The sequence below is a fragment of the Calidris pugnax genome, unplaced genomic scaffold (assembly GCF_001431845.1).
Source record: "Calidris pugnax isolate Ruff unplaced genomic scaffold, ASM143184v1 scaffold4, whole genome shotgun sequence".
Lineage (NCBI taxonomy): Eukaryota > Metazoa > Chordata > Aves > Charadriiformes > Scolopacidae > Calidris > Calidris pugnax.
In genome coordinates this window covers 3,910,888-3,924,638 of record NW_015090781.1, presented here as the reverse complement: position 1 = coordinate 3,924,638, position 13,751 = coordinate 3,910,888, and the positions used below count along the sequence as shown (strand labels likewise).

Genomic DNA, 13,751 nt, shown 5'->3' with positions numbered 1-13,751 from the left:
GAAAAGCTACCAACTGCCCTGGAAGATAAGCACTGGGTGAGAGACAGACCTGTGAAAGCCGTGTGCCAGTGTGGAAGCCCCAGCACAGGGGTTCTCCCTGCCACAGCAGCTCTCTTCCATCCCCATCCTCCTGCCCCGACCATCTGCGGGCTGAGCTGCATCCCCCACCCCACGGCAGCAGAAGCAGAGGTGAAGGGAGACAGACTGTGCCAGGCAGCCCAGGGATTTCCCAAAAGGAGCACCCCCTGTCCAAAAGAACACGATGGACCGTTTCCGGATGATCTTCCAGTACTTCCAGTCCAACTCAGAGTCTGTAATGAATGGGATCTGTGGGCTGTTGGCCCTGGCTAGTGTAAAGATGTATTCCTCCTTTGACTTCAGCTGCCCCTGCCTGCCCCGGTACAACATGGCATATGGCTTGGGGATCATGCTCATACCCCCCATCGCCCTCTTCCTCTGCGGCCTCATCCTCAACAGACAGTCCCTGGTGATGCTGGAGGAGTGGAGGCGACCTCAGGGGCACAGAAAGAAGGACCTGGCTGTCATCAGGTAGGGTTTGAACCAGAAGGGGCATCCCTCCTTTCACCTCCCGCTTAGCTGACTTGCCTCCATAGCTTTAATCCTCCTGGCAATCAATTTTCTTCTGTGCTCAGCACCCGAGACCTTTCCCCGTGAGTCTGGTGGGGCAGAGCCATGGTAAATGCATTTACAACAGCAGAAACAAAGGCACAGCCTCATCCCATCCCAGCAAAAGAGGGCAGAAATGCCTTGACACTAATGCTTTTCTAATTTATTCTGCCACCCTGGGAAATAGTTGCTCCCTGCCCTCTCGTGCACACACAGGGCTTCTCCCGGGGCTTACGCATCCAAAAAGATGAGGCATTTCCACTTAAAGGCACAGAAAGAGTAGCATTTGCATCCCAGTCATTCCGTATTGGTAGCCCTGTGGTTTCCCTCCCTTCAGTTGAGCTTTTTACCGACTTTACATCAGCAGAAGGGAGAGGAGAATCACATTCAACCTGTTACACACAAAGTTTTGCCCAGTGCGCAGGCTGGCACGGAGTGGGGCAAGAAAAGCTGCAGAGAAAAATGATTTTTCAGGCAGAAACTGAGCCGATGGGAAAACAAGGAGTGAACGAAGAAGACAAGGGAGAGCTGACAAGGATTTGTGGGTGGGAGACACAGGTAGAGAGTTGAGGCAAGCACATAAGGAGAGGACCGTGCCCTGCGCTGAATGCAGGCAGCAGGCAGAGCACTGCGATTTCACTGGAAGGCAGCACCAACAGAGAGATCCCAGAGCAGAAGAAGCATTAGATGGAGCAATGCTGGGGACACTCCTGGTAGCAGTCACCTCCCTAGCTCTGGTTGGGCTGCTTGGCACGGGGCAGCCTGCATCCATCCAGGCTCTGGAGGAGGAGAAAACTCCCAGTGTTTACCCACTCGCTTCTCTCTCTCCTGCCCCAGGTACATGTGTTCCTCCATCATGCAGCGAGCCATGGTTGCCCCTGTTGTCTGGATCATAGTCACCCTCCTGGATGGCAAATGCCTGATCTGCGCTTTCAGCGGCTCCGTGGATCCCCAGAAGTTTGTGGGCTTTGCCAACACCAGCCCGGTGAAGGTGCAGCACCTGCTGGCCAAGGTGCCCTGCAAGGACGATGAGCTCATGAGGAACAACATGTCCCACAAGGCAGTGTCCAGGTACCTGCGCTGCTGGTCCCAGGTAGGTCACTGCCCGCACAGCCCCCCGTGCCAGCGAGGTGCCCGGGCACACGTCGCCTGGTCCTGCTCTTCCTTGATTTGTCATAGCTTCACTATGGTCAGGCGGGGAGCAAGACTGTTCTTTGCTTCTTTATGCCCCCAGATGCTGCCACCCTCAGTGATAATCTCCAGAGTCCCTCAGGTAGGGAAAAGAATGGAAATAAAGGATGGTTTAATGAACAGAATTTCGTTTCTAGAAGAACCCGCAACTTCTAAACTCAGATAATAAAAAGCAGGTTGTGAGGAATGTAGGTGTCTCCTCAGGCCCTGTCCAGTGTCAGAAGAGCTTTCTAACGTTAGAAAGGACACACTGTTCTAGGAACAGTGCAAGCTGAGAAAGATGAAAGCAGCTCGCTCAGGATCGAGAGGAGAAGGGGACATGATGTGGAGCAAAGGCCTGGCCAGCTCCTGGTCTTGGTAGAGGGACGAGGAGCGATGAGAGGGCATTGAAAACAAGCCCCTCCTTATCCAAGGGAGCTGCAGGTAGTTGGGGCTGTCTCACCCTGCTGCTGGGAGCCCGGGGCCCTGGAGCCAGTGTAGGTGGCAGATGAAGATCTCACTGGAGATCAGTGAGCACCAAAGAAGAGCACTGGAGTCCCCTTCTCCTTGGGCACCCCCCTGCTCAAAGCAAACCCCTGGCTGCTCCAGGCAAACTGCAAACTGTTACCATACCCAATTATTGTTGCACAGATAAATGTCCTATATTTGGTGGGAGGAGATTACACCAACCCTCTGAGTGCAGTTTAGAGCTGCTGGACTTCAGGGACAGGTCAAGGACAGGAGTCCAGATACGCCACACCTCCCCTCCAACCACACAAATTCCCTGTCTTGGCAATACAGGCAAACAGCTCGTGCCTGTCCTTGTGCCTGTCTTGCTCCTGTTCCACCATTTATTTCTTATCACCCAGGCACTCGGCTGGAGCATTTTGTTGATCCTTATCGTAGCAGCTTTCCTCGCCCGCTGGCTCAGACCTTGCTTCAACCAGGCCACCCTCCTGCAGGCACGTCACTGGAGCAACTACATTGACATGGAGCAAAAGATTTTTGAGGAAACCTGCTGTGAGCACAGCCGGCTCTTCGCTCACAAGTGCATCCTCCACTTCTTTGAAAGCATGCGGCAGGAGATCAAACTGCACAGCTTCAGCTTGCCTGGGGAGGGAGAGGGGGCTGAAGGAGAGGAAGATCTTCTCCGGGGCATCACAGATCAGGATCAGGTGAATAAGCTTTTGAAAATGTGGTACTATGAGAAACCTCCTCTGGATGTCAGCCGGGTGACCCAGAGGCATCCTCTGGGGCGAGAGAGATCCCCTCTGCCCTGGGCAGACAGCCCGGGTACCCGGTCCAAATTCCCCCAGCACACCGACGTGTGACATGGGCTTTGTCCTGCAGACACTGAAGGGGCACTGCTGAATCTCTGCGCAAAGCAAGGACCAATGGGTAGATGATAGTGGTGCTCGTGTCCTCCTCCAAAACCCCGACCCCAACAACTCCACTCCAGGGCATGCCTAGCAAACCCTCCAAAATAAACTCACCCTAAAGATCCCAAAGTCTCAGACTCCATCACTGTTAATGACATCCCTCAACCAGAGGGCTCTGTGTAGCACTTTTTCAATATTGAAGAGTTTGCAGCTCCTTACAGCTGTGATAAAACCCTTCTGGCTTGAGGAAGCATTTAGCCGAGGCAGCAACATCTGGCTGGGTATGCAAACCAACTGGAGCGGCAGCTTCACAGAGGTGTGAGGAGCTCCTGCCCGTTTCATCAGAGCTAGTTAGCAGTGCTGACACTGAAATGATTTAATTGCAACTCTTTCAGTACCACACTGACACGGTTACTCAAAAAGGCAACCCCAGCTCCTACCTCTTCCCACTGCTGAGGGCTCTGGCTGCCCCCAGCCCAGATGCCAAACTCTTCAGACTCCCTCTAGCAACCTGGCAATACTTGCATGCATTGTCAAAACAAAAAGTGGCAACACATTGAAATTCATAAATTTAACAGAAGATATTTCTGGGTTAGTGTCCCTGGGCTTGGTTGGATTTGCAGAAGGAAAAAGAGATGAGAAAGCTTTAGTACAAACCAATCTATCCAGAGGACTGTCCTTGCAATACCTAGTTGGGCATTTCCATCCTTAGTTTCAAAACTGTTTGAATGTAACATCATCTCTGAGTCCCTAATGCTAATTCCTTTCTTACCTGCCTTTTTCCAGCCCTTGTTGTGTAGATGATACCAACCACGGTGCCAGTTTGACTGATATTTCTGTCCAGCATTGCTGCTTGGATGCAATAAACTCTTTACTGCAAACTAAGCCAGGACAGACACATCTGTTACTCCAGACTAATGCTCATGCCGATGCCCACTTTGTCCCCGGGAGTGAAAGGTGCCAGGTGGAGGGGCTGGGGGGTGGGTAAGGGGTGGTGTTTGAAGAAGAAACCTCTCCTTGGCCGTGCATGGACAGATGGGGCAAACAGGGTCTCCAGGAGGAAAGAAGAGGGTGGGAAATGGGCAAAGAAACCTGCCACCACCTTGTGACTAAATCCAAAATGAGAGGTCAAATTGAAAACATATATTAATCCCCCAAATTAACTTGTTGAGCTGCTGGGAGGTGGGTCACCTCCTCTCTGGGATGTTTGGGTGTACTGGGTCAGGGAGGGAGGAGATGCTTGGAAAAACACAGGGAGGCCAAATAACTCCATGTCCCACCTGTGGGCAGCTGCACCCCTCTGCCAGGCAGGACGGGAGCTGCAGGGTGCAGAGGGATGGGCTGCAGAGCTTATTTGCATAACAAAATTAGCTGTGGCTGCATCCCTGAGCTCCCTTGGATGTGCACAGAGAGGGCACAAAGCCAGCTGTGGCCCATGGTGGTTGGGAATAATCAGGAGCTATTTAGGTCTGGAGAGCTTCTGAGCTCTCCTTTGAAACCAGCATTGCACTTGGGATTTCAGCTCTGGTTTATTTTTATCAGACATGACATCACAAATCATAGAATCATAGAATTATAGAATCATAGAATCACAGAATGGTCAGGGTTGGAAGGGACCTCAAAGATCATCTGGTTCCAACCCCCCTGCCCTGGGCAGGGACACCTCCCACCAGACCAGGTTGCTCCAAGCCCCATCCAGCCTGGCCTTGAACCCCTCCAGGGATGGGGCAGCCACAGCTTCTCTGGGCAACCTGTTCCAGGGTCTCATCACCCTCATAGTAAAAAATTTCTTCCTGAGATCTAATCTGAATCTTTTTTCTTCCAATTTAAAACTGTTTCCCCTTGTCCTATCACTACACTTCCTGGCAAAGATCCTTCTCCAGCTCTTCTATAGGCACACTTCAGGTATTGAAAGGCTGCTATAAGGTCTCCCCAGAGCCTTCTCTTCTCCAGGCTGAACAACCCCAGCTCCCTCAGCCTGTCTTCAAATCTCAGGCAGAGACTCGGTTCGGACTCACCACTCCACACTAGTCAAATCGGCTATTTTCCTAACCAGCTCAGAGCAGAGGTCTGCTGCTCCCCTTTGCATGCTGCTTTCCATGCTCTCAGGTTTTAAGTCATCCCAGAGTGGCCACCAAACACGAAATGCAAATAAGGGAAAGAGGAAGAGCTTTGTTATCTGTGTCAGGAGGGGAAAACCAGAGGATTTAAGGGCGCTGCCATAATCTTTTGCACGTCTGCAAAGGCTCACATGCTGCTGGGAGGGTCCGTAGTCACGGGGCAGCTCCAGTTGGATGGGGACATGGGTGTTCATCCTTCCCAACCTCCCTGAGTGCTGTGCTGTGTTCCCCTTTGAAGGCAGATAGTGATAAATGGTACCTGGCACCCCATGATGTGACAAGAGGCAACAGGCAAAACCCAAAATGCATGAAATTCCATGAAATCAGAAGAAAAGACATATTTACTTTGAGGGTGATGGAACAGGCTGCCCAGAGAGATTGTGGCACCAATATTCACAACCCCATTAGATGTGTCCGTGAGCATGCTTTGGGCAGGAAGGGAGGACCAGACAATTTCCAGAGGTTCCTTCCCACCAGCCCTGCTAGGAGTGTGCACCCTCCTGTGGGAGTGGGAGCAGTGATTCACAACCTTCAGAGCACTTTGCTTCCCAGGGCTGGTCTGATGTCTGACCTACAGACATGTCTGACATGTTTAGGGGTCATCACCTGCCAAGAACCCATGAAACAGAAGGGCTGACAGCAAAGGCAACTTCTCCAGTCTCTTTCCAAACTCTCCTGGTGGGAATTGTGACCATTTTCCTGCCCCTCCTCTCTATACCCTACATTGACTGGCACATGCAAAGCCCAACCAGCTCCTTCGTTTGGTGTCTTTGTCTTGGCATCCAGGTGCAAGACCACACATTGGGAGGGACTTGGCCATGTACCATCTCTCCCAGAAGCTGGTTTCCAAAGCAGGAGCAGGCAAGATTCTGGGAGTAATCACTCACTCTGCCTTCTCTTGCAAACCAGTTGGTGTGAGCTTTCTGCTGGCAGTGTCACCAAAACAAGGCCCTCCCTAACAAGGCAACACGGAAAGAAAGACCCAGGCGTTGGCTTCTATGGGCTCTCTTTTGAATCCCACTGACTTATTGTTGGCCTTAATGAGCACTGCTGGTGCTGTACACCAAGCAAGCTCAGACCCCTCATTCCCGTTTAATGAAAGGCAGAGGTTTCCCAGAGATCAAAAAGCTCCCTGCTTTTTACAGGGTTGATTCATGCAGGCTTTGATGTCAACTGCCCTTCAAAAAGCCACTTGCCAGGTGACCAGGGAAGCCAGCCTGAGCTCTTAGCTAGCAATACAGTAAGCCTCATCTATATTCATGCAGCCAAATCTCTTCCCGTTTGATGAGATCATGCAATTAACCTCTCCACAGCAGGCAGAGCTAAGCCTGCCCAGGTATTACCCACCTGCTTTGTGCTCACCTCTGTGGTGGCATCTCAGGGTGAATTTGACACTATCAACTGAGCTCCAGGGCTGGTGTGGGGGGAGACGTCAGAAACCACAGCACTGACTAACGGTCAAAACACCTGGTTTGGCTTCCTACCTCCGTACCGACGCGTTGCAAAGCCTTGGGGAGAAGCACCTTTCCCATGGCACCCACCTATGTACAGCTTGCCTTGGTGACGTGTCTCACAGCCACCACTGCAGCCACGCTGGTGCCCAGTCAGATGGATCTTGAAACCCACATCATCAGCACAAGCAGTGCCTGGACCGGAGGGGCTGAATGCCTTGCAGGTAGTCAATACTGCACCGAGCTGTTTTATGGCCACTTGTCCTGGTATTCCCCCACCTTTTGGCTCGCTTGAGGGAGCATCCTGGTGTGACAAAGCTGCTTTGTGAACTGGGAATGTAGATGCAGGAAAGCACCAACAACACAATCCAAGATTTCAAAGTTTAGCGTGCTATTAGTCACTTACCGAGAATCTGTTGCAGCAAGGAGTCTCTCAGCCTCAAGGAGAAGAACCTTAAGCGAGTGTCCTCACAAAAGGGGAGATCCTGGCCTGCAGCCACTGCCATCCAGGAGAGCTCCAAGGGCTCTGGGGCTGTCCACTATTTATACAGTAAGATAATTGACCTATAGTCATATTCTCATGGGAACAAAATATCTAGGTCCCCACTCCAGACCGTGTTTTGACTATATTGCCAGCCATCCCTCAAAGTCCAAGTGCAAGTTATTGCAACTGATGATGTGATGGCCACGGTGGCCATGGCCTGAGCAGGAGCTGGGGGGAGGGAGGGGAAGAAGAGGGGGAGAAACAGGGAGAGCACCCCGCCACAACTATGCCTGGGAAACGTGCCCTTAGGTACCTTCGCCTCAGGTCAAGGCAAATGGCCAAATCCCAGACCCAGCCTCTCCTGCTAAATGGATGCACGTTGCTGGCACAGGTAGTCCTTGCTCTTCCCTTGCTGGCAGGATTGGAGTGATCTTCAGAGGAGTGGCAGCTCCACTGAACCCTCAGCCCCCGGGGCTGCTGGTACCTGCTGGCCTGATGGGCAGGAAGGGTTCTGCACAGCCCGTGCCTGCAGGCGGTCTGGTACCTCTGGGAAACACGGTCCCTCAGGGGATAGTGGCTGCCTTTAGGCCAGGGAGGTCACTGGCAGGATCTACACATGCTTCCCAGCTCCTGCACATCCCAAATTTATCAAGGGGCTGAGATTATACCCACAAAATATATACCCACATGGGTGTTTATTTTTGTCAAAATTAGGTTGACGGTTGGACAAGATGATCTTTAAGGTCCCTTCCAACCTAGAAGAGTCTGTGATTCTGTAAAATGCAGCTGCAAGAAAATAATTCAGCCTCTGTCACCCAGGAACAGCTGCCATTCAGAGCAAAGTGCACCAAAGCCCGTCAGAAATGCTTGTTAAAAGTGGGTGAAAAAGAAGAAATTTCAGGGCAAAACCTGAATCTCAGAGCTCTGCTGGGCAGGGAGCACTTCCTGAGAAAGCAGGGGCACCCAGGACTTGGATGCTCTCAGCAAGACCCATCTGCAGAGCAGGGTGCATCCTCTGTGCTCCTGTCCCTGAAGCCCTCTCTCCTTCCTCTGCCTGTTGTGCTCCATCCAGACCTAAAGCCAGGAAAAGCACCATGTGCCTCTGGATGTCACCGGGCCCTGTGAGCCAGGGTTTGAAGGGTATTTTAGCAAACCCGGAGGGCAGAGGGCTATGAAAACCTACGACTCTCATCTTGTAAGTCTGGCTGAAAGGAGGACGTTTGCAGGATAGCGGTACAAGATCCAGTAGTACAAGATCCCAGAGCACCAAGAGCTTTATCCCTCCTTCTTCTGCCTTTCCTTTTCTCTTCCCTTCCCCCTGCAGAATAAAACAGAGAGTTTCCCAGTGAAGCAGAGGCAGGTACAGGACAGGGGGCTGGCAGATCCATGAGGGATTTACATTAGATCCTGCTGGGGGTGATGCAAAAGCAAAGGGAGGGGGAAAGCTCTGGCCTCCCCACTTTTCCCTGTGTGCCAGCACCGCAGAGGTGGGGCGTCCCATTCCATCCTGGGAGGAGCACCCACCTCCTGCATTTGCAAATAATTTCACAGAGGTGGACCAGCCAACTCCCCTTTCTGCCCAGGGCACAGATTGCTCCGGGGAGGGCACAGCCATGGGAACACCCACACCCCCCAGCCAAGGGGAACCGTGACCAGGAGGCGGCAGAAATGGGGACCTGGAGAAGAAGGAAGGCAGGTTTAGCAAACCAGAAACAACCCGGGTCCCTCAGACCCGAAGAAGAGCAGGAGGAAACAAGCTCTGAACTTTTGCAAGCAGCAAAATCAGCACACAAAAAAAAAAGGTTTTGATTTTCTGCTTTAAATATTGGGGCTGTAAGAATGTGTAAATGAATCGGTGAACTGTGCAAAGAGTTCTTGATGCCCATCTTTGAAAAGGAGGGCTGAAAGAATGAAGTAAACAGAGGCCACAGCTTGGACCCCGGTGCGGGGAGGAATCACATCAAGGGAAAATGGACAAGTTTCGGATGATCTTCCAGTTTCTCCAGTCCAACCAGGAGTCCTTCATGAACGGCATCTGTGGGATAATGGCCCTCGCCAGTGCCCAGATGTACTCGGCTTTTGATTTCAACTGCCCCTGCCTTCCACACTACAACCTGGCCTATGGGCTGGGCATCCTCCTGGTGCCCCCCTTCATCTTGTTCCTGCTGGGCTTTGTGCTGAACAACAACATCTCCATGCTGGCGGAGGAGTGGAGGCGACCCCGGGGCCAGCGAGGGAAGGACCCGGCTGTCCTGCGCTACATGTTCTGCTCCATGGCACAGAGGGCCATGATCGCCCCCGTGGTCTGGGTCTCGGTGACGCTGCTGGATGGCAAGTGCATCACCTGTGCCTTCTGCACCTCCCTGCCTGTGGAGACCCTGGGCAACGCCAGCCACACCGGCCTCTCTCGAGGGGAGATGAAGAGGGTCCTCGCTCGCATCCCCTGCAAAGAGATCTACGATGGACAGGAGTTCATCGCCAACGAGGTGGCCGTCAGGTACTTGCGCTGCATCTCGCAGGTAAGAGCCCTCATGGTCTTGCTGGTGGCTTGGGGTAAGGCACTGCCAGCCTTAGCTCTTCCCTCAGGGGAAGCTCCTTGTTGAAATCAAGCTGCAGGTAATTGAAATTAATCAATCACCCCTGGTGATTTTGTAGGGGAACAAGGTGTTCAGACTCAGCTGCAGAGAGTTACACCTCCAACGTGGTGCAGAGACTGAAGCTGTAGGTCGTCCTGATAATTTGGTTCCCCTCCTTGCTGCTCCCTTGGGCAGCGATTCATGGCCAAGCTGTATGCAGAGATGCATTTAGAAGTCCAGAAGGGGCTGACATGGGTGTTACTGCCTGGCTGGTGGGCTGTCTCCCCCTCCTGTAACCCACTGGTTGCCCGTGGTTGCTCTTGCTGCTCATTATAACGCGTGCAAGCAACGGGCTGATAATCATCTGTGCCATTTGCCCCTGGCACTTGCATGGAAACAGCCAGCGGGTGTTTATTAACCATCCCAGGGAACCACAAATGAAGAAGCACCACTAACTCCTTGTCCCGTGCTTAGTTCCTCTGCTTCTGGCCACGCTGGAGGCGGGATGGTCTGATCCACTCTGTGGTCACTCACACACTCCTGTCTAAAAGCAGCTCCTCTCCCTCACCCCCTTAGGGCAGATGGGAATTACCGTCCCCAGTTTAAGAGAAATGGAGGCACAGGGACTTCTGCAAAGACACAAAGCAGGCTTTGTGTAGACCCCAGTTCCCGGCTGCTGGGAAGCACTGGAAGCTGCACAACAAGAAGTGTCACCTCGATACACACCTCCCAGGTGCTTTTTTGGGGGGCTGCATTTACAGTGGGGTTCACCCTTGTGAGCTCTGCCTGCGCAGCCCGGTGGCAGCCCGAGCCGAGGCCCACGGGGAACAAGCCAGACCGGTCCCGGCTCTGCCCTCGTCTCACCCTTCCTGTCAGACCCCATTAACAGGGCAGCCCGTCACCGCTGCTCGCCCACGGGAGACGTTACTAAGCCCAACAGCTCGGGAAATGGGTTACGCAGCCGCGTTAAACCCCGGGGAGAACGTGGAATAAGGCTGGCTGCGGGTCAGAGGACAGAGGCTGCCCTAAACCCAGGCGAGGCACGGCCGTACCGGAGGCAGGACCGAGGGCTGGGTGCAGGGTTCAGCCTGGTGTTAGTCACGGTCACTGCCCGCTGGTGCCGTATGCGGGGAGGAGGGGAGAGAATTTCACTGAATTTCACTGAATTTTTTAGAGTTGGAAGGGACCATAGAGATCATCTAGTCCAACTCCCCTGCTAAAGCAGGATTGCCTAGAGCTAGAGCATGTTACTCAGGAGCATCCAGGCGGGGCTTGAAGATCTCCAGAGAAGGGGACTCCACACCCTCCCTGGGCAGCCTCTGCCAGGGCTCTGCCACCCTCACCCCAAACAAGTTCTTCCTCCCATTGCAGTGGAACTTCCCATGGTCCAGCTTGTGCCTGTTGCCCCTTGTCCTGTCACTGGGAACCACTGGAAAGAGTCCGGCTCCATCCTCTTCAACCCACCCTTTGGAGACTTGTCAGCATGAAGAAGGTCTCCCCTCAGCCTTCTCTTCTCCAGGCTGAAGAGCCCCAGCTCTCTCAGCCTTTCCTCATCAGGGAGATGCTCCAACCCCTCCATCCTCTCTGTTGCCCTACGCTGGACTCTCTCCAGTAGTTCCCTGTCCCTCTTGAACTGGGGAGCCCAGCACTGGACGCAGGATTCCAGTTGTGGCCTCACCAGTGCAGAGCAGAGGGGGAGAATGACTTCCCTTGACCTACAGCGCTGCCTGTGTGGGTGCGTCGAGCAGAGTTTCAGCACAGGGGCACTGACGTGGTACACGGGGTCTTCTCACCCAGCTTTGCAATCTAAATGCAGCCGAATTGGATTGGGATTGGAGCATCTCCCTGATGAGGAAAGGCTCAAGGAGCTGGGACTCTTTAGCCTGGACAAGCGAAGACTGAGGGGAGACCTTATTTATAAGTATCTAAAGGGTGAGTTGAAGGATGTTGGAGCCGGACTCTTTTCAGTGGTTCCCAGGGACAGGACGAGGGGCAACGGGCTCAAGCTGGAACATGGGAAGTTCCATTCAAATATGAGAAAAACCTTCTTTGGGGTGAGGGTGGCAGAGCCCTGGCAGAGGCTGCCCAGGGAGGGTGTGGAGTCCCCTTCTCTGGAGATCTTCAAGCCCCGTCTGGATGTTCCTGAGTGATGTGCTCTGGGCAACCCTGCTTTAGCGGGACAGTTGGACCAGATGATCTCTAGAGGTCCCTTCCAACTCTGTCAAATCTGTGATTCCGTGATTCTGTGAATGTCAACCAGCCCAAAGTGGAGCCAGGCTCGTTTGCAGCCTGGAGGGGCTCCTGCCAGCTGGTGGGAAGTGCTGGGTGTCTGCTCTGCCCGTCTGTGACGGGTCTGGTTCCCCCCTCGTCCCTGCAGGCTCTGGGCTGGTGCTTTGTGCTGCTGATGACCACGCTGGCTTTCTTGGTCAGATCCCTCCGGCCTTGCTTCACCCAAGCCGCCTTCCTGAAGAGCAGGTACTGGTCCCACTACATCGACATCGAGCGCAAGCTCTTCGATGAGACATGTACTGAGCACGCCAAGAGCTTTGCCAAGGTCTGCATCCAGCAGTTCTTCGAGGGCATGAGCACGGACCTGGTGGCCGCTCGCTGCCACCTGCCCAGGAAAACCCCTGTGGACACGGAGGAAGCCACAGAGAAACTCCTGGGCATCACCGACCAGGGCACTATGAACGCGGCTCTGAAGAGCTGGCACAGATGCAAGCCCCCCCTGCACCTCCACTTGCCTGCCCTCCCCAGCAGCAATGGCTGGGCAGGGGAAAAGCAGCCCCCCGTGCATCCCCCCACACCCCGAAGGGAGGTGGCTGCCTACTACAGCGGGGTGTGAGGGGGACACGGAGGCAGAGCCGTGTTTTTGGGAGAGGGGCGGCGGGGAGGGCAGGCAGGTGGGCATCCGAGCCAGGAGAGGTGAGGGCCAGCACCACGGGGGCTGCGGGAGGACGGGCATCCAAAGGGCTCAGGGTGCTGGCACAGACCCACCTGCTCCCACACCCAATCCCACAGCATCGGTAATTCAGGCAATGAGCTTTGTACCGAGCAGGATGGCTGCTTGAGGTTGTGATGAGGGGCCTGGAGCATCTCTCTGATGAGGAAAAGGCTGAGGGATTTGGGTCTTTTGAGTCTGGAGAAGAGAAGGCTGAGGGGGGATCTGATCAACACCTATAAATACTTCAAGGGTGGGTGTCAGGAGGATGGGGCCAGTCTTTTTCCAGTGGTGCCCAGGGACAGGACAAGAGGAAATGGGCACAAACTTGAATATAAAAAGTTCCATCTAAACACAAGGAGGAACTTCTTTCCTGTGAGGGTGGCAGAGCCCTGGCAGAGGCTGCCCAGGGAGGGGGTGGAGGCTCCTTCTCTGGAGACATTCAAACCCCCCCTGGGCACATTCCTGTGCAACCTGCTCTGGGTGGCCCTGCTTTGGCAGGAGGTTGGACTAGATGATCTCCAGAGGTCCTTTCCAACCCCATATCATTCTGTGATTCTATGTGTGATTCTGTGATGGACGAGCCGCGGGGATGTTGAAGGGCACAATGTGGCAGTTGGACAGACATGCCATGTGTCCCACACCACCAAGCACCAGGTCAGTGCTGTGGGGGTCACCAAGGCAGACACCACCACATCTGCAAAACTTCCTTCCTTTTACCCCGTGCTCAGCACCCACCAGCACTGGGGGGCGTTTAGGCAGTATTAAAAATGCCCTGATGGGGAAACAAGCCCCTTCCTCATGCCAAGCTGTGAAACCCCAAAAGCCTCCCCATTGCCCCCCTCCACACACTACCTCCCCACAGACAAACACAGCTTCCAGGCCAAGAACAGCTTTAAAATAAATGTGACCCAAATTCCCTAGTGAAGGGAGAACCCCTGTTGCATTGCCATGGTTGGTGTCACGGGTACTATTCAACGAGGAGCCCAGAGGGATGCTCCTT

General features: G+C 53.8%; 2 protein-coding genes across 2 annotated transcripts; both read left to right on the top strand.

Moving 5' to 3' along the window:
• The first annotated feature begins 262 nt into the window (after positions 1 to 262).
• Positions 263 to 3,128, top strand: CALHM3 (calcium homeostasis modulator 3). The gene is made up of 3 exons (XM_014957589.1): positions 263 to 549; positions 1,465 to 1,720; positions 2,667 to 3,128. Exons 1-3 carry the CDS (start codon positions 263 to 265, stop codon positions 3,126 to 3,128), a joined length of 1,005 nt encoding a protein of 334 aa, XP_014813075.1.
• Positions 3,129 to 9,201: 6,073 nt separating this feature from the next.
• On the top strand, positions 9,202 to 12,652 carry CALHM1 (calcium homeostasis modulator 1). The gene is made up of 2 exons (XM_014957575.1): positions 9,202 to 9,750; positions 12,185 to 12,652. The coding sequence occupies exons 1-2, from the start codon at positions 9,202 to 9,204 to the stop codon at positions 12,650 to 12,652; spliced, it is 1,017 nt and encodes a 338-aa protein (XP_014813061.1).
• The last annotated feature ends 1,099 nt before the right edge of the window (positions 12,653 to 13,751 follow it).

Excerpts from the sequence above, each read along its gene's own strand:
- CALHM3 (XM_014957589.1), top strand. The coding sequence starts at position 263 with ATGGACCGTTTCCGGATGATCTTCCAGTACTTCCAGTCCAACTCAGAG. Across the intron at positions 550-1,464 it reads AAGGACCTGGCTGTCATCAG|GTACATGTGTTCCTCCATCA; the intron begins GTAGGGTTTGAA and ends CTCCTGCCCCAG. Across the intron at positions 1,721-2,666 it reads ACCTGCGCTGCTGGTCCCAG|GCACTCGGCTGGAGCATTTT; the intron begins GTAGGTCACTGC and ends CTTATCACCCAG.
- CALHM1 (XM_014957575.1), top strand. The coding sequence starts at position 9,202 with ATGGACAAGTTTCGGATGATCTTCCAGTTTCTCCAGTCCAACCAGGAG. Across the intron at positions 9,751-12,184 it reads ACTTGCGCTGCATCTCGCAG|GCTCTGGGCTGGTGCTTTGT; the intron begins GTAAGAGCCCTC and ends TCGTCCCTGCAG.